Raw genomic sequence first — 21,685 nt, forward strand, 5'->3', positions numbered from 1 at the left:
AAAAAAAAAAAAAGAATAAATTAATGTAAGCCGCCACATTGACAACATAAAGGAGAAAATCATGTTTATCTCTGTAGATCCATAAAAGTCTTTGATAAAATTTAATATTCATTTATGATTTTCAACAAGTCCTACAAAACTAGGAATAGAAGGTAACTTTTTTGTTAGAAATGCTTGTTTCCCGATGCCGTAAAGAAATAGCACTTGAATAAAAATTTAATTTCCTCAGCAAAGCCGTTTTTACTTTCTGCAGAAAGGGTACACTCACCAGCAGTTTTGCCATGAGAGTACGCGGAGCAAAGGACACAAGGTCATTTATAAACTGACATGTCCACCCTGCTGCTGTGTCCAGTTTCCATTGGCTGGAACAGGACCTCACATTCTGCCTTTGTCCTGATTGGCTAGCAACTTAGAACTTTTAAAAAGAGGCAAAGGCAGAGGAGAACAAAGGAAGGAGGAAGTAACTTGTGGAATGCTGAGAAAGGTGAAAACACCTTCAAATAAGGAAGAGGAACAGGCTATGACCTAATGCTTGCTTGGACCAGTATAAACGTGCCAGGGCAAATATTTAGGCTAAATTGTGGGAGCTAAGAACATCAAGTACATTGATTTCTTTATTATGGCTAGCAGATATTTAAGAATGTTAGCACAGGTCTTTGAATAAATTTTGCTTCTAAGAGAAGTGACTATTTATTCCTAATTAGAAGGGGAGAAAAGTCATTGAAGAGGAACCTCTACTTTACTTGTTACATTTTCAATCCAATAGAGGACTTAATATATTAATAATAACAACAACAATAAAATCCACAGCAAACACTATACTTACTGGTAAAATATTAAAATATATTTCCTTAGAACCAAGAATAAGACAAGGATGCACACTTTAGCCACTTCTATTTAATATTGTGCTAGAGATTCTAGCCAGTGCAACAAGGTAAAAAAATTAAAAAAGTATGTCAGCACTGGAAAGGAGGACACAAACTGTCTGTGTTCTCAGATAACATTATTGTGTTAATATACAGTATAAAACACTACCCAAACTACCCAAATTAGTTAGTGAATTTAGCCAAGTCATTGAATAAATAAAAGGTAAATATGTACAATAAATCATATTTCTACATGCAAACAGAAAATAAAAATTGTTAAAAGATATTATTTACAATAGCATCAAAAACTAAGGAATAAATCTAACCACAGAGGAGGAAGATGGTTACACCATGCACTACCACATTGCTGAGAGAAATTTAAAACAGCCTAGATAAAAGGAGATATTGTTCAAGGCTTAGAAAAGTCAATATTCTTTAGGTGTCACTTCTTCCCCAAATTGATCTGTGGTTTCAGTGATATCCTAATCAAAATCCTGGGAGATACATTAATGTAACTTGACAAGTTAATTCTAACATTTATATAGAAATACAAAATGCCAAGTAGAGGTAAGAGTCTTGAAAAAGAAAAAAAGGCAGGAATTTTATACTGCCAGATGTCCACACAAAATATGAAGCTCAAGAATTAAATAATGTGGCATTGGCACAGAACAGACAAATAGCTAATTAAGTCGATTAGAATCCAGAAGTAGATGCACCACATATCATCATCGTTTTATGGCAGCAGTGCTGCTGCTGTGCATTACGGAAAGGACAGCCTGTTCAAAATTTGATGTTGGGTCAATTTGCTGTCCATATAGAAAAGAAATAAACCTCGAATGCAGTCTCACAACATATGCAGCCTATTCCAAATCAATTGTACATCTAGATATGAAATTACTACAATAAAGCTTCTAATTCATAAGAAAACAAGTGAGAATACTTTCACGACCTTGTGGAAGCAAAAAAAAAAACTTAAATGGAATATAGAAAGCATTAATCATAAAATAAAAGATTAATTAATTTAATGACAATAAAATTAAGAGCCACTGTTCATCAAAAGTTTACATTAAGAGAAAGCCACAGAGTGGGTAAAGATGTTGAGCTAAGTCTAGGTGACAAAGAACTAATATTTAGACTACAAACACTACCCCCTAGAAATCAAAAAGGAAAAGGACAGACACCAACAGAAAAATGGACCAAAGACTTCAACGGGCAACGCACAAAGCAGGGATGACCAAATGCCACTAAACCTCTGAAAAGCTGCTTAACTTCTTTTGACATCCAGGAATAAAAATTAAAATTACAGTGTGATACCACTGCACACTCACCAGTGTGCAATGGTATGGCCAAACTGAAGAAGATCAACAATGCTGGCTGCTGGCGAGGTGTGGAACACAGACTCTCTGACTCTGCTGATAGGAGGCAGGGAGCAAGGACATCAGTTAGCAGACAATTACAGAAGCCAGGTGGGAGATGAGGAAACCTGGATCAGGCTGAGGCATGAACACAGACAAGTGTGGAGGTAAATATACTTAGCCACAATCCCTCATTTTTGTCTTCTGGTCTCCTCAATATCCCTTTGCTTATCTCCCTACAGTACGTTTAAACTAGGGCTCTGGTGTGTGAGAAGAATATCACACAAACAGTACAGGGAGCTCAGGATGTTTTCTAATGCTGATGCTGTCTGTGAGACATTAAATATTAGGTTGGAGGAAAGGTAACTGCGGCTTTGCCATTAAAAGTAATGGCCAAAATTGCAATGACGTCTGCACCAACCTAACCAAAACATTACCAAACAATTTAAGCATAACCAAAACATACCTACAATTACCCAAACCATTGCCAGACTTGAAGAATCAAATATGGGCATAAACACCAGGGGTCAGGGTTGGAGCTGAACCTTTAGAGTATACTTCTTGTTTTTTATTGTTTTTTGTTTGTTGGGGGTTTTTTTGTTTTGTTTTGTTTTGTTTTTGAGAAGGAGTCTCGCGCTGTCACCCAGGCTGGAGTGCAGTGGTACGATCTTGGCTCACTGCAACCTCTGCCTCCCAGGTTCCAGCAATTCTCCTGCCTCAGCCTCCTGAGTCGCTAAGATTACAGACACACACCACCATGCCTGGCTAATTTTTTTTGCATTTTTAGTAGAGATGGGGTTTACCATGTTGGTTAGCCAGGCCGGTCTTGAACTCCTGATCTCAGGTGATCTGCCTGCCTCAGCCTCCCAAAGTGCTGGGATTACCAGCATGAGCCACGGCACCCGGCCTTTTGAGGATACTTCTTGATGCCGAGTGCTTTACCAGAATTATATATACCGTTACATTGTTTACCAGAGTTACATTTAATCATTTCAACAACATCATGAGTAAATGAGAATGAGACTTATTAGAAAGGGAAATTGCCAAAACCTTATTGATGGAGCAGAACAAGCAGCCAGGTTAAGCTAAAAGCCCCATGGCCTGGAGATAAATCGCAGTGCCTGGCCAAGACTCGTGGTCACAATTGCTAAATGATTACTGTCATTAGCCAGCCCCAAGGAGTTCTAAACAATCTCTGATTGGTTTAAGATAGATCATTCACTTCAGTCCTGACTGATTAGAGATTATGAGATAATTTAATCAGACATTAAAGTGTGCTTTTGACCTGGGCAAAGTAAACATAGTGTCATTAGCACAAAAATCACATTTATGGAAGAAAATCATTCCCTGAAATGCAGAGCTGGTACTGGTGGTGAGTGTGTGAGCAGCCCTAAGGACGGCATTATTTCCCCAGGACAGCAGTTTCACAAATGATTTTTTAAGTCCCCAGACGTAGACAACCATCATCTAAGTACAAAATCGGTTCTTTTGTTAGTAAAAGCAGCTGCTGAACCATTTTATGAAAGGAACTCATGAATGGAACACCAACAAAAAAACACAGGGGACACTCCCCTGTTTACTCGGGGTGGGAGACTGGAAGCCTCTTGTTCTACGGTGATGCCTGAGGCTCATTCACTGAACCTGGGACCCAAAGACACAGTGATATTCACTTGCCAAAGTGTTCCTTGTACTTGTCTGTTAGCATCATTTTTCAACTTCTGAGGACATAAGATAGAGTTTTTGAGAGCAGCAGTAAAACTTGAAAACCATTGCCAATGTCTTATGGAGGAATAGAGTGAGCTGGGCAAGGGTTAGCTTGGCACATCCATCCATGGTGGTGGTGGTGAGCTGGAACCACCTCATGTGAGCTGACAGGAGCCAACCGTGCACATCTCTTCCCAACTCCACATTTAGTGAAATCAGCCATCGTGGGAGTGTTTATACCACGAAAATTAGCAAACACTACAGAGTGGAGCTGGAACTGGGTGCCTTGTTCATTGATTGAAATTTGTTAAGCTGAAGACTAACACTAAAAGTGACATCCTGTAAGACTGGTACCAAAAATCAAAGGGGGGGCTAGAGTCTGAGGAGAGCAGATCTAAGTAGATTTCTAAGCATGAAGGCTTCAGAAGAACATGAAAACAGGTACAGACAGAGCCAAGGGAGTATCTAGAAATGAGGAAATACAAGAATCAGGAATGATGGAGCAGGCAGGTGGGAGAGAACCAAAGAAATTTCAGAGATGGTAGGCAGTTGTCTTTGGCATATCTACATAAAATGGCGACAGCAGAAATTCCACTTCAGCCAGGCTCATCTCTGACTGTGAATCCATCCTTTTGGGGACTCTCTTAGTAGGTCCCCATCTTTGTCTCCATCAGGCTTGTCTTGCTGGAAGAAAATAACTATGCTCCGGTGACAAATCTCAAGTCATGATAGGCTTCGCTCTGTGTAGCTTTCTCAGCATTTTTCAGGGCAATGGGTTATTAGCCCGGAAAAAAAGTTACTAAAAAAATATGAACAAGCCAGGTGCAGTGGCTCATGCCTCTAATCCCAACACTTTGGGAAACCAAGGTGGTAGGATTGCTTGAGTCCAGAAGATCAAGACCAGCCTAGGCAACATAGCAGAACCCCATCTCCACACACAAAAAATTTAAAATTAGCTAAGCATGGTGGTGTGTGCCTGTAGTTCCAGCTACTTGGGAAGCTGAGGTGGGAAAATGGCTTGAGCCTGGGATGTCAAGGCTGCAGTGAGCCATGATCACACCACTGCACTCCAGCCTGGGTAGCAGAGCAAGACCTTGTCTCAAAAATAAATAAAAAAATAAATAAAATAAAAACAACAGTCTTTTCAAAGTTAAAATATCAGGAAAATCAATAGAGTTCTTGTCATATTATAAATTACTTTAAATTGCAATTTTGTAACAACTGAATTACTGTGGTTATGTTATTGATTTCATGTATTATGTAATTATCACTATACTAATACCATGATTAATTAGCTTATCTCACATTTTCTGGGATTTTTTTTTTAATTTTAAGCCCAGAATGGGAGCAGAGAAGGTATTATGTATCTTGTAAAAGCTTATGACAAACATTTAAATTATTAATGCATCCATCCTTGACTAAGAGAACATTATATATTAGGGAGGAATTAATGGGCATGGGTATAACTTAGCGTGTTTTTGAGAGAAACATACAAGCAGAATTAATACAGCACAAGTCCAGTGATTATACAGCGTAATCAAAAGGAGATATTATGCATCCTGCCGGTAATGTGGAACAGTGGAATGGCAAAGCCATAAAGCCATACAATAGAGTTGCAATAAGCTTTCAAGCCCAGTTAATATAATTGAGGACATTTGAATAGAAGGGGATATTTTATATATTTACCAAGACACTCACTCACATACACACACACACACACACACGTGTACATATATGCAGATGTACACATGTGGATAGATAGATAGATAGATGCTTTATTGAGCAGTCTCAGTTCAGTAGGGTATCTTAATAATGTCTTGGGCACATTTCCATAACCTTCTGGTCGCTTGTATTTGTAAGTAATCCAATCAAGTCTAATTTTATATTCAGCTTACATCTCTCGTTTCTTGCCCCAGCCTCCTGTGCCATCCAGTACAGGTCAGAATTGTGGTTTGAGGGTCTTGGAAATTGTCTTGGTTCATTTTCTGTTGCTGTAATGGAATACTACAGACTGGGTAATTTATAAATAAAAGAAGTTTATTCAGCTCACAGTTCTGGAAGCTGGGAAGTCCAGTAGCATGGCACTGGCATCTAGTGAGAACATAGTAGAAAGACAGAAGCAGAAGCAAGAGATAGGAGAAAGGAGAACCAGGCCAAAGTCATTCTTTTTATCAGGAACCCATTGATAATTAATGCTTTCAATAATGGCATTAATTAATTTTTGAGGGCAGAGCCTTCATGACCTAATCACGTCTCAAAGTCCCCACCTCTAATATTGTTATAATGGCAGTTAAATTTCAACATGAGTTTTGGTAGGGATATTCAAGCCATCGCAGAGGAGAAAGAGGACATATATTATTTTGTCCCTTTTTTCTACTCCAGCACCTTTGAGAGAAAACAGAGTCATGGAAAGAGATTTAGAGATCCCCCTCAACTTTTTTCTGCAAGGATTATGGCTGCATTGTTGGGACTGGGATGAGGAGAGACGGAGTCAAAATTTTCTTACTAACAAGCTGTCTGATGGGATGAGGAGGGTATCTGGCCCCAATGATTGACCAATCATGGGGCACTTAATGACCTGAGTTTTCCTGTGAGCACAAAAGTGCCAAATCTGAGGTCACAGAACATCCTTTTACATCCATGTTTATATATAGATACACTTCCAAATATTTGCATCCCTTCTAGTACTGAAAACATAAAAAATACATATAATACAGCAAGATAAAATGTATTTAAATATAGGTGAGAAACAGGAAACCAGGGAAATGTTTTAGTAAAAAGTAAGATGAAATTAAGTTAGTATATAAGGTGAATGTCAAAAGTCTTGCACACCCTCCTGAATAACATTAGAAATGACCAAGGAGAAAGGGTCTCTTGATTTCAGAGGAGGGATCATATGGATAGCACTTGGCCTGGAAGACATATTTTAGTATTTTTCATACAAATACTGTTTTTGATTTGCAGCTAATTTTATTTAGGATTTTTGTAATTATCTATGTGAATAAAATGCCTTTCATTTCTTTTCTTATGCTTGTTCAGTTTATATCAAAGATGTCTTATCCTTAGAAAATGATTTGGGTAGCTGTCCCTTTTTAAAAATTGTCTTGGTTGGCTTATATAAGACAGGGATTATCTGATCCAATACGTTTTGGTAAAATGTACTTATAAGGTGTTCTGGTTACACGATGTTTGATTATCAATTCAATTATTTGTTATTTATTCAGGTTTTCTACTTCCTCTTGAATTAATTTAAAAATTTTTATTTTCTAGAATATATATATTCTATGTAAATATATAACTAAAAATGCTATATAATTTAAAATTTATGTAGAAATTTTATTTCTATATTTATTATACTATAAATATAATTTATATATATAAGATAGTAGCACTGCCTACTATCTTGCAAATTCACAATGCACATTTGTAGAATTAAAGGCTTTGAGACACCTAACAGTAAAGAAATCTCTTCACCCTTTTAACCTAGTACTTCAGAGTTCTTTTTCTTAGAATTGTCAACATCACATAGAAACCGGTTTCAGAGATCTACATCATATACAGATTTAAACATTAACTGTCAACAAATAACTTCATATTCGTTCAAAATATATCTCTGTTCTGCTGTTACTTGCCCTAATTTAGACTATCGCATTAGGTTTCTATCAGTACATAATAAATTGCCACAAATTTAGTAACTAGTAACTTACAAGAGCAGCCATTTATTATCTCACAATTCTATAGGTCGGAAGTCTGGGCACAACCTGAGTTCTCTGCTCAGGATCTCAGAGGCTGAAATCAAGGTGTTGGTCCACTTGTGTTCTCATCTAGGGGTTTGTCTGGTGAAAACATTGTTACCAAGATCATTCAGGTTGTTGGCATAATTGAGATCCTTGCTAGTTATTGGCCAGAGCAATCCTTGCTCTGACCCTCTCCATCATCAAAGCCAGTGATGGAGAATGTCCCTTGCATTGAATCCTTCTCACATTTGTCCCTCTGACTTCAGACAGGGCCCACTCTTTTTGTTTTTAAGGGTTGATCTAATTAGCTCAGGCCCACCCAAATAATCTCCCCTTTGACTGATTAATTCAAGGCCAGTTGCTTAGTAATCTAATCATGGCTTGGCATCCAACACATTCACAGGCCCCACCTGCACCCAATGGAAGGGGATTATACAGGGTGTATACACAGGGAGCAGGAATCTTGAGGACCATTTCAGAATTCTCTCTACCACATTTATTATCCTTCAGTGCCAACCTGTGTAGGTGGCCACACCCCACACCAGATGAAGAGTCACTTTGCCTCTTCTTCAGAGAAGTCCATCACTATAATATAATCCTTAGATTTTTTGCCAGAACAATAACTAGTATGAGTTGGGCTTTGAGTGTGCCATCTAGCATGCATAAAGGAGTATATTTAAGCTGACCCACAATCTTGGATTGTATTCCATTTTGCAGTATCATTATCCAGTTACCACAGGAAGTTGCCATTCATTCATTTCCTCATTTATCATTGTGCTCAACTCACGTCACGTGTGGTTTCTGTGTACAAAGCTTTTCTGTGTTTCAGAGATATAACTTTACTGGCAATTGTAAGAGAGAAGCTGAAGACAGGGAGACCAGTTAAGAAGTTATTACAGGACAAGGAATGACAAGACCCACACCTAGACCAGTGAGAGTGGAAGTAAAGAGAAAAGAATGGACTCTGGAGTGAGGAAGAAAATTTAGACTCACTGACTGATTGGATATGGGCTCCTGAAGGTTGACCAAGGGTTGATCAAGGTTGACCAAGATATGCAGATGAGGAGCATCATGGATGATGACACGTGCAGAAGGCAAAGTTAGAATAATAGCTCTTTTCTTCCTACCATGTTCTGGGTACTCTAAAGTAGGCACAAGAAGATCAGTTAACATTGCTTATGATCACACAGCAGATTTTGTTCTTAGTTTCCAGTCTGTTCATCCAATCCTATGCTTTCTTTATAGGTGTTTAAGTGAATCATCTCCAGAAGTAAAAGATTGGAGATATACATATGGATATAAATATAGATATGGATACAGATATAGACAGAATGCATATATGTGTAATATATGTATGTATATATGTATATATACAAGTATGTACAGATATATAATATGCAAATATCTAATATATACTTTTTATATATAATATACAATTATATGCATATTACCTATTTAAACACACACATACAGAGACCTTACTTCCCATTCTCCCAAATTACAACTAAATATTGGCCTAATTTGCCATAGCAGTACCTATAAATAAAATAATATTATTCTATTTTGTGGCTGAGGATTCTCATATGGAGAGAGATGGTGAAGGCTTGATGAAAATCCAGCTTATTGGCTGGGCGCAGTGGCTCAAGCCTGTAATCCCAGCACTTTGGGAGGCCAAGACAGGCGGATCACAAGGTCAGGAGATCAAGACCATCCTGGCTAACACGGTGAAACCCCGTCTCTACTAAAAAATACAAAAAACTAGCCGGGCAAGGTGGCGGGCGCCTGTAGTCCCAGCTACTCGGGAGACTGAGGCAGGAGAATGGCATAAACCCGGGAGGCGGAGCTTGCAGTGAGCTGAGATCCGGCCACTGCACTCCAGCCTGGTCAACAGAGCGAGACTCCATCTCAAAAAAAAAAAAAAGAAAATCCAGCTTATTTGCTCTTATGCAAATATTTTGAGAAGAAATATAAACTTTCCATATATTTATATGCGTGTGTGTGTGTGTGTGTGTGTGTGTGTATGTGTATATATATGCAGATTCCCTGCAGTTAGGCTTACGTCTCAGCAGTATGGTCAGTATGGTCTCTGGCACTTCCTTCCTAGGATAGAGTCAAACCACACACTACTGGGAGGGGCAGGTCTTCTCCCATGACCAGACTCCAAGGGCACCACTTCTTAATCTAAAATGCTGTTATGTTGCTCGTGAGATGGGGGAAGAATGCTCCTGATTCAATTCCTGCTCTACTAATGGAGTTGTCTATCATTGTCCTTGACTTTAGGCAGCACTATTTTTGAATGTCGTTTTTAAAACTAATGACTAGTGCCACCTGAATTGAAAGTCACATACATTGCAAGATTCTAAGGAAAAGTAGCTGTAGTTCACATGCTCCATTTGCCTCTTTCCTGTTCTTTCTCCTCCAGGGAGAACTTTTACACAGAAAGCACCAAGCTCAGTCCATTTAATTCCCATTAGTAATAAATAATGGTGTTGGCTGAATGGTACCAGGCAGCCTCTTGTGAATGAAACCTGTGTTTCATTTCCCCTGTTTATATCTGGCTGCAAGAGAGGAGAGACAAAGCTAGATGCCAGTCTAACCGATGTCATGACTTATATCACACAATTAAGACTACCCTTCCTCCACATCATGAGGTATCTAATCTCCACTTCTGATTGGTATTCCTGCCTTACTCTTGAATATCTTCTACCCCTTCAAACTTCACACAACCCAAATCAAATTAACTTTCCTTATCGGTTTTCCATCCTTAACCTTTCCTGAATTTCATGAATTTATGGGTGTGCATAAATGAATCATTCTACCTCTGTTCTCACAGACTGGAGTCATCTTTTCTCATACCTCTCCCTCAATGAAAATACTAAGTGAAAATACTTTCTAACTCATGTCTGAAATTTCCCACGAAGTTTTCTCCTTTTTGATTATAGCATCACCCTCACGTCCATATTCTTATCATCTTAGCTACATTGAGGCAATAATGGGTCCCCACTATTTACTCTGCCACGGCCAGTGAAACTCTTTCTACCCATGGCACAATCTTCCCTTTGTAATATCAACAATAAAAGCAGATCAAGTTAGGAAAAATTGCTAAGTTTATTGTCACACAAAAAGTACAGATTACAATCTGGGAGACTTCAAACCAAGTGGTAAGAAGCTCCACTAAGCAGTTACAACACAGTTTATAAAGCATAAAGGAAGAAGTATTTGATTTTTTCCATGATTGGCTGTTACACATTATAATTTTTCTTTTCAAGCAAAACAGAGCTGTTTAAGACGATTTGTCTATAGCTGGCTGGTTTAATTTCGCTGAATCATGTGGAGAAGGATGTTAAAGCTTACATTTTGTGTTTGTAATTAGAAAGAACCTTTCAGGGAAATTAAGATGACAAGTTTGGGTTACACGGTAATGGGCAGTTGGCCTTGGGGTTTATCTAGACTGTGGCCTCTATTTTTATTTTTCTTGATTATTATTACTATTATTGAGATGGAGTCTTGCTCTGTCCCCCAGGCTGGAATGCAGTGGCCTAATCTTGGCTCACTGCAACCTCCGCCTCCTGGGTTCAAACGATTCTCCTCCCTCAGCCTCCTGAGTAGCTGGGATTACAGACGCCCACCACCACGCCTGGCTAATTTTTGTATTTTTAGTAGAGATGGGGTTTTACCATGCTGGCCAGGCTAGTCTCAAACTCCTGACCTAAAGCATTCCCTCCGCCTCAGCCTCCCAAAGTGCTGGGGTTACAGGCATGAGCCACCTTGCCCAGCCCCATTTTTATTTTTCTTTAACAATGCCCAAGACTGCAATTCTCCAGATGATCAAGGTCGACATGAATGACTCATAGTTTCCTTGACCACCGCAATCTTTTTGACCTTCAGTTCCATTCACCACGAGCCATCCATTCCTGCACTTATACCCTAGATCTTGTTAAAATATCACAAGCCCTCCAGCCCTGTACAGTCTTCTATCCTTCCATACCCAGGCCCCCATTTCCATCATTCTGTTCCTTCATTGCTTTGGGACACACAGTCATTCAGCCTCTCTCTGCATTCCTAGCTATGTTACTCCTTCCACATGCTCTCAATCTTGGGAATCCAGGCTCGGGAATTTGTGACTTCTTCCTCTCCCACATGCCATAAGTCTCACTGACATTTAACCAGTCCACACTCTGCCACCCTTTTCTCCTTGCCTGCTAGTCTTCCCCCGACCCCAACTTTGCACTTACCTTACCTGATCTGCCTCCTCCAGGCCTGACCCATCTATGGGCCACCCCTCAGCACTGCAGCAGTGACTTCTCTACACTGCAGATCTGAGTATATCATTTGCATGGTGCAGATCCTTCAGTTGCTCCCAGATGCCTTCAGGATAAGCCCAAGCTCTGGCCAGGAGGCTGTTCATGGTCTGGATTCTACATATCTATTCAATTTCATCCACAACCAGATCCTCCAATATGACCCATATGTAGTAAGCCACTTTCAGTTCCCCAAGGGACTCATGTACTCTGTGAACTTCAGCCCTTGCCCATGGCACCCCTCTACCTGGAATGTTCCTCCCACCCCCTCTTCATCCCACTGAGACTTGCTCTTTTGTTTGTTTGCTTGTTTGAGATAGAGTCTCACTCTGTCACCCAGGCTGGAATGCAGTGGCGCGATCTTGGCTCACCGCAACCTCCACCACCCAGGTTCAAGCAATTTTCCTCTAAAAGTAGCTGGGATTATAGGCGCCTCCCAAGTAGCTGGGATTACAGGCGCCTGCCACCATGCCTGGCTAATTTTTGTAATTATTAGTAGAGATGGGGTTTCACCATCATGGCCAGGCTGGTCTTGAACTCTCAACCTCGTGATCCACCCGCCTCGGTCTTCCAAAGTGCTGAGATTACAGGCGTGAACCACTGCACCTGGCCAGTTGTTTATTTTTTTAAGACTCAGTGAAAGCATTGTTCTCTGGGAAATCATCTCTACCTGTCCACTGGGCTGAGCCTTTGGGAAGCCTTACTAGAGTATCTTCTGCTTTGTCATTGTCTGCCTGCAGTGTAACACTCTGCGGTCTAAGGTTAGAGGCTGTGGCCCCAGCACTCCAGCACAGAAGGGTGGTAGCTGTGTCCCAGCACCCAGCTCAGAGCCAGTACCCAACAAATGTTTATGAATGAATGGAAACAACTTTGCCCCCTTTATTTACCAACACTCTCCTAATCTCTGCCTAAATTACTCATTATGCAACTGCTACCAGTTTACTTAATTGCCAATTAAATATTTCCTTTAGTTAGTTACCCAGTTTTAATTTCATTAAGTTCAATTTATAAAAGTTCTGTTTTAGAGGCGATCTACCTCAGATCTTTTCTGAAGCAAAACGGAATATAGTAAGTTAAGCATCGTACTTCTATAAATGGCCTATTGAGTAAACAACACAAATAAAGCAAATAATATCCTCCTATATTGCAGCACCAGCCCTAATATCTCTCTGGAAGATTGAATATGATAGGAGCACATCAGTGGTTTTCAACAAGGGTGATTTTGTTTCCCCAAAGGACATGAGGCAATGACTGGAGAATTGCCTGTCATATCTAGGCAGGTGTCACTGGCATCTAATGGGTAGAGATCCACTTCCATCCACTGCCAATAAGAATGCTAACAAAAAACCAGCTATTAAACTCAGGCTTGAAGAATGCTTTACAGATCATTGGACTAAATGTTGAGGCCACAGAGGAAGATTTAGATTTGGTGTAAGAAATATTTTCCTAACTGTAACATTATTTGATATTAAAATAGATTATTACTGAGAGAACAGTAGTGCTCCACCGAGTTGCACAGTGGAGTCACCTGGGAACCTTTAAACACTACCAGTGTCCCGCTCTCTCAAGGGAGTCTAACATAGTCAAGAGTGGGACCCAGTAATGGGTACTATTGTGGAAGCTTCCAGATTATTCTGAGAACCAAGGCTAAGACCCACTGGTCAAAGCAAAAGTAAGAATCCCAACACCTGCGCTTAAACAAAAGAAAGCTTTACTTTTAGCCAGAAGGGCCCTTGACCCTGTAGGAATACTCTATGCATCATGCTTGCTCATAGTGGACCCAGCGGTGGGCCTTGTACAACCGTCTTCCTGCTGTTGCTGCTCAGTTGAAAAGGTCTGACAGTTGAGTCCTAAAGTGAAGCCAACAAAGAGGATTCAGACTCTGATGAAGAAATGACCCATGGAACTTTCTTTTCTGACCTGAGTGCCAATAGTCTTTTGTTTAGGACAGTTTCACAGCTTGTGAGGAGGTGAGGAGCCATTTATTCACTGGTTGGCCCAAGCATGTGTCACAGTTGCTCTGAAAAGCTCAGATCCTAAGGTAAAGGACAAAGATGGAAAATAGCCAGACATCAGACCCCCAAGGATGCCCAGCATTGGCTTTGTCATTCCCACTCTGGCGTTCTTTCACCGGTGAGGTAAGATGCAAGGAGATAAAATTCCCAAAGCAGCAGAGGGCTTAGGGTAACAATACATACTTTAAAAAAAAAAAAAAAAAACCTTTTGCAGATATAGTTCACAAATTTGTCTTTTAACCAAGAAGTGGCCGTTTCTCTGGAAACAAAGAGTGGGCATTAGTAATAGGATAATCATAGCTTTTGTCTACGTGCTAAGCATTTGAAATAGGCCTACAGATTACTACAAACAGCGGTATAGGATTACTGGTCATTAAGAGCCAGCTGAAATGAGTTAGTAAACTTAAGAAAGTTCAATAACCAGAGAGTCAAAAGGAGAAGGTGATAGTAAATCATGGGGCAGGTGGGGTCTGGAAAGAATAGGAATGGAGAGGGAAGAAACTTGGTCTAACATGGCGTGGGCCTCCTTTTCCCATTCTACAGGTGAAAATGCTGAGGTTTGGAGCGGTTGTGAATGACAGAGTCCAGAATTTGGATGTGCAGAGCTAGGAATAAAACCGAGTTTACCTCACTCCAAAGTTTCTCCTTCGGAGCCTTGAAGTAAAGGCCAAGTCAGGGTAGCCAGGTGAAATCCATGATACTGGCTTGAGGCTCATGAGTGCAAGTAGCTTGTCCACAAACAGACAGACTTTTACATTTTCAGGACTACTCACTAGTTCTTAACAGAGCCTGACCTAGCTGGGGATCTACATGGACTCCAGTAACCATGGCATGGAGACAAGGGCCTGGTGGGGAGAGAGGTCAGTGTCTGGGATGAAGGGGTGGGTGTGTGAAGAGAGTTTAAGAAGAAAGTTGTTGTGGAGGGAGGAAAGAACCCAGAAGCTCCCACTAAGTTTCATAATACATTTTGATAAGTTAACTTCAGTGTCCCATGTAGGCTACTGTAGGTAGAAATAGTCTCATTTTAATAAAGGTGATTATGTTTTTCCTTGTGAAAATAATAGGTGCTCATTATAGAAAGCGTGGAAAATACAGAAAAAGGAAATGGGGGAAAATATATTCTTACTTGGTAAAACAACTGTTATAAAATCTGTTGTAATTTTTTCCAGTCTTTTTTAATTCATATAATTCATATTATTGTGATCATGAATTGTACTTGTCCTGATTTTGTTATTTAACATTGCAAAACAAGCATTTTCCATCTTATTAGCATTTAGTGTTACATGTAATTATACATATTTATATATAAATTATTATAATTTAGAAAAGTATAAACTATTCTATTATTTGTGCATGTCACAATGTACCTAACCTATTGTTGGGCATTTAGATTAGAAAATATATTATAATACACTCCAGAATGGAATAACTAGACCAAAGATATAGAAGTTTTAAGGACCTGAGACAATCAACAGGGCTGGATACTCACTTAGGAAGGTCTTTTTAGAGTAGTACCTGTTCCTGGGTTTGATCCTCAAACTTGACATGCCCATAATTCAGTTTTCTCAGTACTGGGAATGATTAGTTCTTAGGAGTTACATAGGAGTTAACTAAAACTAATTTATAATGGCAATCAGATGTACTACATGGTCACTGTGGAACTCGTTAGCACTGTTTGTCAAATATTTCTGCGGTCCATCTCCCAGGCACCCTGTAGGATTATACTTCCTGCTCCCTGAGGGTGGCTGGGGCCTGTGTCTAGTTCTGAGGAGCTGTGTTTGGAAGTGAATACTTATTTGCAGGGGGAGCTCTTTTTGCCTCTGTCATTGTAACTGGCAATGCTTGAGAGGGTGGCTGCTCCATCAGCCCACAGTGAGAATGTGAGCAAGAAATACAACTTGAAGCCCCTGAGACCTGGAAGTTGGCTGTTAGTGCAGCATGCCCCAGCTCATCCTGACTGCCACAAAGAATATATTCACGTTAGCATGCCCAACATATTTAATCTCTGTAAATAGAAATCAACTAACGTTAAAAGATTGCTAGGCCGGGTACGGTGGCTCACACCTATAATCCCAGCACTTTGGGAAGCCGAGGCAGGCGGATCACGAGGTCAGGAGATCAAGACCATCCTGGCTAACACGGTGAAACCCTGTCTCTACTAAAATACAAAAAATTAGCCGGGCGTGGTGGCGGGCACCTATAGTCCCAGCTACTCAGGGGGCTGAGGCAGGAGAATGGCGTGAACCCAGGAGGTGGAGCTTGCAGTGAGCCGAGATTTTGCCACTGCACTCCAGCCTGGGTGAGAGAGGTAGACTTTGTCTCAAAAAAAAAAAAAAATGGTTGCTGTTAGGATTCATCAGAATAAAAGAAAATATGTATTTATTTCAGGTGTTTCACAGCCTTTGATCAATGGGACTGTAACATTCAATGTTAATTAAGACTTCTCCTCCCAAGTAGTTTGGGCTGGCCAATGCCAACCTTTACCTTCCCGCGTCTCCTTTTTACACTTGTAATTTTCACGTGCGTCCATGTGAAGAGACCACCAAACAGGCTTTGTGTGAGCAATAAAGCTTTTTAATTACCTGGGTGCAGGTGGGCTGAGTCTGAAAAGAGAGTCAGTGAAGGGAGATAGGGGTGGGACCGTTTTACAGGATTTGGGTAGGTAGTGAAAAATTATAGTCAAAGGGGGTTGTTCTCTGGCAGGCAGGGGTGGGGTCACAAGGTGCTCAATGGGGAGCTTCTGAACCAGGAGAAGGAATTTCACAAGGTAACATCGTCAGTTAAGGCAGGAACAGGCCATTTTCACTTCTTTTGTGATTTTTCAGTTACTTCAGGCCATCTGGATGTATATGTGCAGGTCACAGGGGATATGATGGCTTAGCTTGGGCTCAGAGGCCTGACATTAATGTTGACCAAGCCAACTTCTGATGGGCACAGTCTTCCTTTAATTGTTACTGTTTTATTTTAAAAGTCACACCATATACTATTTAACAAATGAATACTTTTTAAAATTTTTGTGTATATTGTTTTGAGATGGAGTCTCACTCTGTCACCCAGGCTGGAGTCCAGTAGTGCAATCTCAGCTCACTGCAAACTCCACGTCCCAGGTTCAAGCAATTCACCTGCCTCGGTCTCCCAAAGTAGGTGGGATTATAGGTGCCCACCACCACACCCAGTTAACAAATGAATACTTTATTTATTTATTTATTTATTTATTTTTTTGAGACGGAGTCTCACTCTGTCGCCCAGGCTGGAGTGCAGTGGCCGGATCTCAGCTCACTGCAAGCTCCGCCTCCCGGGTTCACGCCATTCTCCTGCCTCAGCCTCCCAAGTAGCTGGGACTACAGGCGCCCGCCAGGTCGCCCGGCTAGTTTTTTGTATTTTAGTAGAGACGGGGTTTCACCATGTTAGCCAGGGTGGTCTCGATCTCCTGACCTCGTGATCCGCCCATCTCGGCCTCCCAAAGTGCTGGGATTACAGGCTTGAGCCACCGCGCCCGGCCAACAAATGAATACTTTAGAATCAAATGAAGTAAAACGTAAAAGACCTGCTTTCTCCCTCCCCTACCAGCCCGCTTCCTGGAGTTCAGTTTGGATCGTCCCCCTCTAGACATTTTCTCTGCAGTTCAAAGTACAAATGGAATCCTACTCTTCGTATTCTTCTGCGCTTTGCTTTATCACTTCATTTCTCGGGTGTCTTTTCATGTTGGTGCATGTTGATTCACCCCTTTCTTTTTTTTTTTTTTTGAGACGGAGTCTCGCTCTGTCGCCCAGGCTGGAGTGCAGTGGCACAATCTCGGCTCACTGCAAGCTCCGCCTCCCGGGTTCACGCCATTCTCCTGCCTCAGCCTCCCGAGTAGCTGGGACTACAGGCGCCGCCACCTCGCCCGGCTAGTTTTTTGTAGTTTTAGTAGAGACGGGGTTTCACTGTGTTAGCCAGGATGGTCTCGATCTCCTGACCTCGTGATCCGCCCATCTCGGCCTCCCAAAGTGCTGGGATTACAGGCTTGAGCCACCGCGCCCGGCCCACCCCTTTCTTTTTAAGGATGGAAGAGTTCTCAGTTTCAAAGATTTATCAGCCTTCACTTAACCAGTTTCCTCTTTCTAAACAGTTTTGTGTTTTTCCCCAGTCTTCTGCTATTGTTAGTAATGCTCCAATAAACATCCCTGTTAAATGTATCTTTTGCACACTTGCACAAGTTAATCCAGAAGGAAATCCCTAAAAATATAATTCCAGGTTGAAGGTATTTGCAGTTTAAATGCCAGTAAATATTGCCAGTTCCCTTCCCAAAGGTCAAATCAATTTGCATTCCCACCAAAACCGTGTGAGAATTCTTGTCTCTTCCCCCTCTCAAGGATACAGGGTATTACCAAACTTCTAGAAATCTCTTCCATCATAATCATGGAAAGCTATATTGCATTGTTGATTTAAAGTACATTTTCTTAATTACAGGTGAGTTTGTGCTTGTTCTTTCTTTAAGTATGATAATACCTTCAATCAAGTATGGTGAGGCTTTGGTGGCATTCTTTCTCTTTAAAGTGTGCTGATTTTACTGTTTGAATCTCAAAGAATAAGCCTGTTTTTAAGCCCTGAGGAAGCATCTTGTCGCTGCTCCTCATTTACTGAATAAACAGGGTTCACAGCATTTCTAAGACCCTTTATATATATGTATATTATAGCTGGGGTATTTTACAATGACAGCATCAAGGCAGATGGACTGGGAATTGGCTAGCCCTCCAGCCTCTCGGTTAATTGATGTGACATATTCTTTCATTGCAGCAATTCAGTTTTGTGTCCTTGCCCACTGACGTGCTGGAAATTGAGGTGAAGGACAAGTTTGCCAAGAGCCGTCCCATCATCAAGCGCTTCTTGGGAAAGCTGTCGATGCCCGTTCAAAGACTCCTGGAGAGACACGCCATAGGGTAAACCTGTGACTGAGATCTTACTATCACTAGGTTCCCATCAACAGGCCATGCCCAAACGTGGCCTGTAGGCTGCAATAGTATAGTCTCACAGAGAGTCAAAATGTTACCACTCTATTTCTTGGCTTTTCCTACTAATTATGTTGCCTGAGCCAACATAAGTGTTTGTTCAATTAAACAAACCCTTCCCTTTCCACTTGATGGTGTAACACTGGTTACTTACCCAAGAGAGTAAAGAATCCTATTAAAACTATTAAACAGTATTAAAAGAAGCCCTCAGTGGGGCATTTTTCTGGACGGGTAGAAACTCAAGTTTGTTTTACTATGAAGAATATTATTTCATTCATATATCAGTCTGGTATGTAAGATTTAATCATATGTGACATTTCCATAGCAAGATGAAATACTGGGTAACTACGGTAGTGTCTTACTTAGAGGACACTAGCATCTGCACATGCTAGATAACATGGATGAGAATTTGAAAGCATGATTCTTATGGAATGACAGCAGTTAAGATGCTCACAGAATTCAATTGCGTATGAGAATAGGTTTCGGTTTTGTCTCTTACACATTCATGTCCACTCATGGTTCTCATTAAAGTAGACTATAACCAGATAACAGCCCTATATATAATCTGTATTTCTTTAGGTAACAGGGACTACATTTGAAAACACGAAATAAAGCTTTCTATTGATAAATATATCCTTATATACAATGTAACTCTTACAAAGATAGCAAAAGAATGAGAAAAATATGCATAATTTCCAAGTATCTTAATTTAAAGTTCTTTGGATTATCAGAAGGACTTTGGAATCCTGATAATTATCACAGACATTTATTAATAATTGGAACTTTATGGTGTGCATGCAGCGGAGTGCACAGAGGCCTGCCACTAACTCTCCAACCAAAGGGAGCTGAGTTTATGGAGCTGCAGTCACGCGTCACACGCAGTGTTTGCACTTGTCATTCATGGTTGTAAGGATTAAACAGATAAAAAGTGTACATAAAGAACTTAGCATGGTCACTGGCACATAGTAAGTAGGAACACAAAAGAAAATGGTATTCCTTGTGATCTTTTTTATTTCATTTAGTCCTCATAATGCTTCTGTGACAGCCTTACCACCATTCCTCCACGAGGAAACAAGGCTTCAAAAGGATCAATAATTATGTAAACCCAAGGCTTGTGGGTGGCAGAGATCCAGCCGGAGGTCAGACTCTTACCTGTGTCTCTCCAAAGCCTGAGGGCGATCCCTGCACAACAGGCTTCTCTCAGGGTTCCTGGGACTGATTCTCTAGTTTATTGTGGGCCACGCTTTTCATTTCTCTCCTTCTCTGCCCTACTGGCTGCTCTCACAGCTGTTAGCACCTCTGCCAGGGGGTGGGCTGGAGAATAAAAACAGGGGCTGTGTGGAATTCTTTCTACCGCAGCACCTAGTTCACTGCCGCCCAGCATGCATTAGATATCAATTTGTACCTATGGAACAGAACTTCTCCCTCCAGCTCGCTGCAGCCACAGAGCCCCTCTGCCCTCCCATGCTGAGTTCTCTCCTAAGTCCAAGCTGCTAGCTCCTATCTTCTTGGCACTGTCCCGCTCTCCCAGACTCCCACTGTGGAAAGGCACATCCCCAGCTGAAAGCAAGTTTATGAGGTAGAAAAGGGTGTCCCCGACCAGAAGAAGGCTAGCTATGATTTTCCCAGTGTTCTTGCCACCTAGGGAAATGGAGAGCACAGATCGAGTGTGATTGAGCTTACACCTCTCCAAGAGGCTGCAACAGCAACCCATGGAGGTGTTTTTCCTCCCACCCTCTTTGATGGGATGACAGATTGCGCCCTGGTGGCGGGGCAGAGCAGCTCCTCCTCCAAAGCCTTCTGCTTCCACAGCCCCTGGAGGCCACTTCTGTAGTGCTGCCCCTTCCGGAGGTGTCCCACCGTGGGTAGGAGCAGAGTGTTGGGGTGATGGCCATGGAAGCAGTGGCCATGCAGCCTTAGCCATGGCAGAACCCCATTGTGCACCCATAACAAAAGTGAATCCACTTTGCACCGCAGTTTCCCTCTGTCCTCAGCACATGCACTCCCTATAAAGCCCCCTGCATCGATGGCTTCTGAAACGTTTGGCTCCACCTGTACCGGCTCCCTCCCTGCCCTGAGATATTTGCACCTTTCCCCCCTGGGCACACACGCACTCTGATTTCCAATCCTACCTCGATTCCTTGGCCTGTAAAATCCCAGGCTTCAATTGGCTCTCTGCCTCTAACTCTAACCATCTCACCTTTGCATTGAAGTGTCACTGTCTGCCTTGAACCATTATTTAGTGGTCCTACCTTATGCCCCCAGCTGGACATAAGCTATTTAAAGGCAGGAGCAATGTATGAAATGCTTTGTATGAACTGCAGCACTTTTCACATGGCAGGGGTTCAAAAAATATTTGTTAAGTGAGTGAAAAGCAAAAAAAAAGAAAAGCCCGGAAAGTAAATGCAAAGCATAATAAATGTAATTTTTGTGCCACTGTCTGATTGTCTTTAGGCCTCCCCTGATTTCAATTAAGTTTTGGGTTCAGGATGTCTTTGTTATGATCGTATTAGATGTACTTCATAATATTGACCAAAGGCTCTTTCTAAATAGACAAAATACTGAGGTTCCTCCTATTTTTTTCTACATATAATGCTTTGCTTAATGGACTTCTGAGGAACTCCAAACACTAAATCATGGCCTATCAAAGAACAATTTTAAGTCAGGGGCTTGTTGTTTATCTCATAATGCCAGTGTTTTCTAGAAAGAAACATTA

The 21,685-nt window shown here is 41.2% G+C and overlaps 1 protein-coding gene across 6 annotated transcripts in view; it reads left to right on the top strand.

Moving 5' to 3' along the window:
• HECW1 (HECT, C2 and WW domain containing E3 ubiquitin protein ligase 1) overlaps positions 1-21,685 on the top strand; it is a 172,902-nt gene that overhangs the window by 26,876 nt on the left and 124,341 nt on the right. For all 6 annotated transcript variants that reach the window (XM_017894935.1, XM_017894936.1, XM_017894938.1 and 3 more), the window contains exon 3: positions 18,758-18,900. In XM_017894935.1, the coding sequence (XP_017750424.1) occupies positions 18,758-18,900 (143 nt within the window). The remainder of the gene's footprint in view (positions 1-18,757; positions 18,901-21,685) is intronic.

The sequence above is a fragment of the Rhinopithecus bieti genome, unplaced genomic scaffold, assembly GCF_001698545.2.
Source record: "Rhinopithecus bieti isolate Rb0 unplaced genomic scaffold, ASM169854v2 scaffold_26424, whole genome shotgun sequence".
In the NCBI taxonomy this organism is placed as follows: Eukaryota; Metazoa; Chordata; class Mammalia; order Primates; family Cercopithecidae; genus Rhinopithecus; species Rhinopithecus bieti.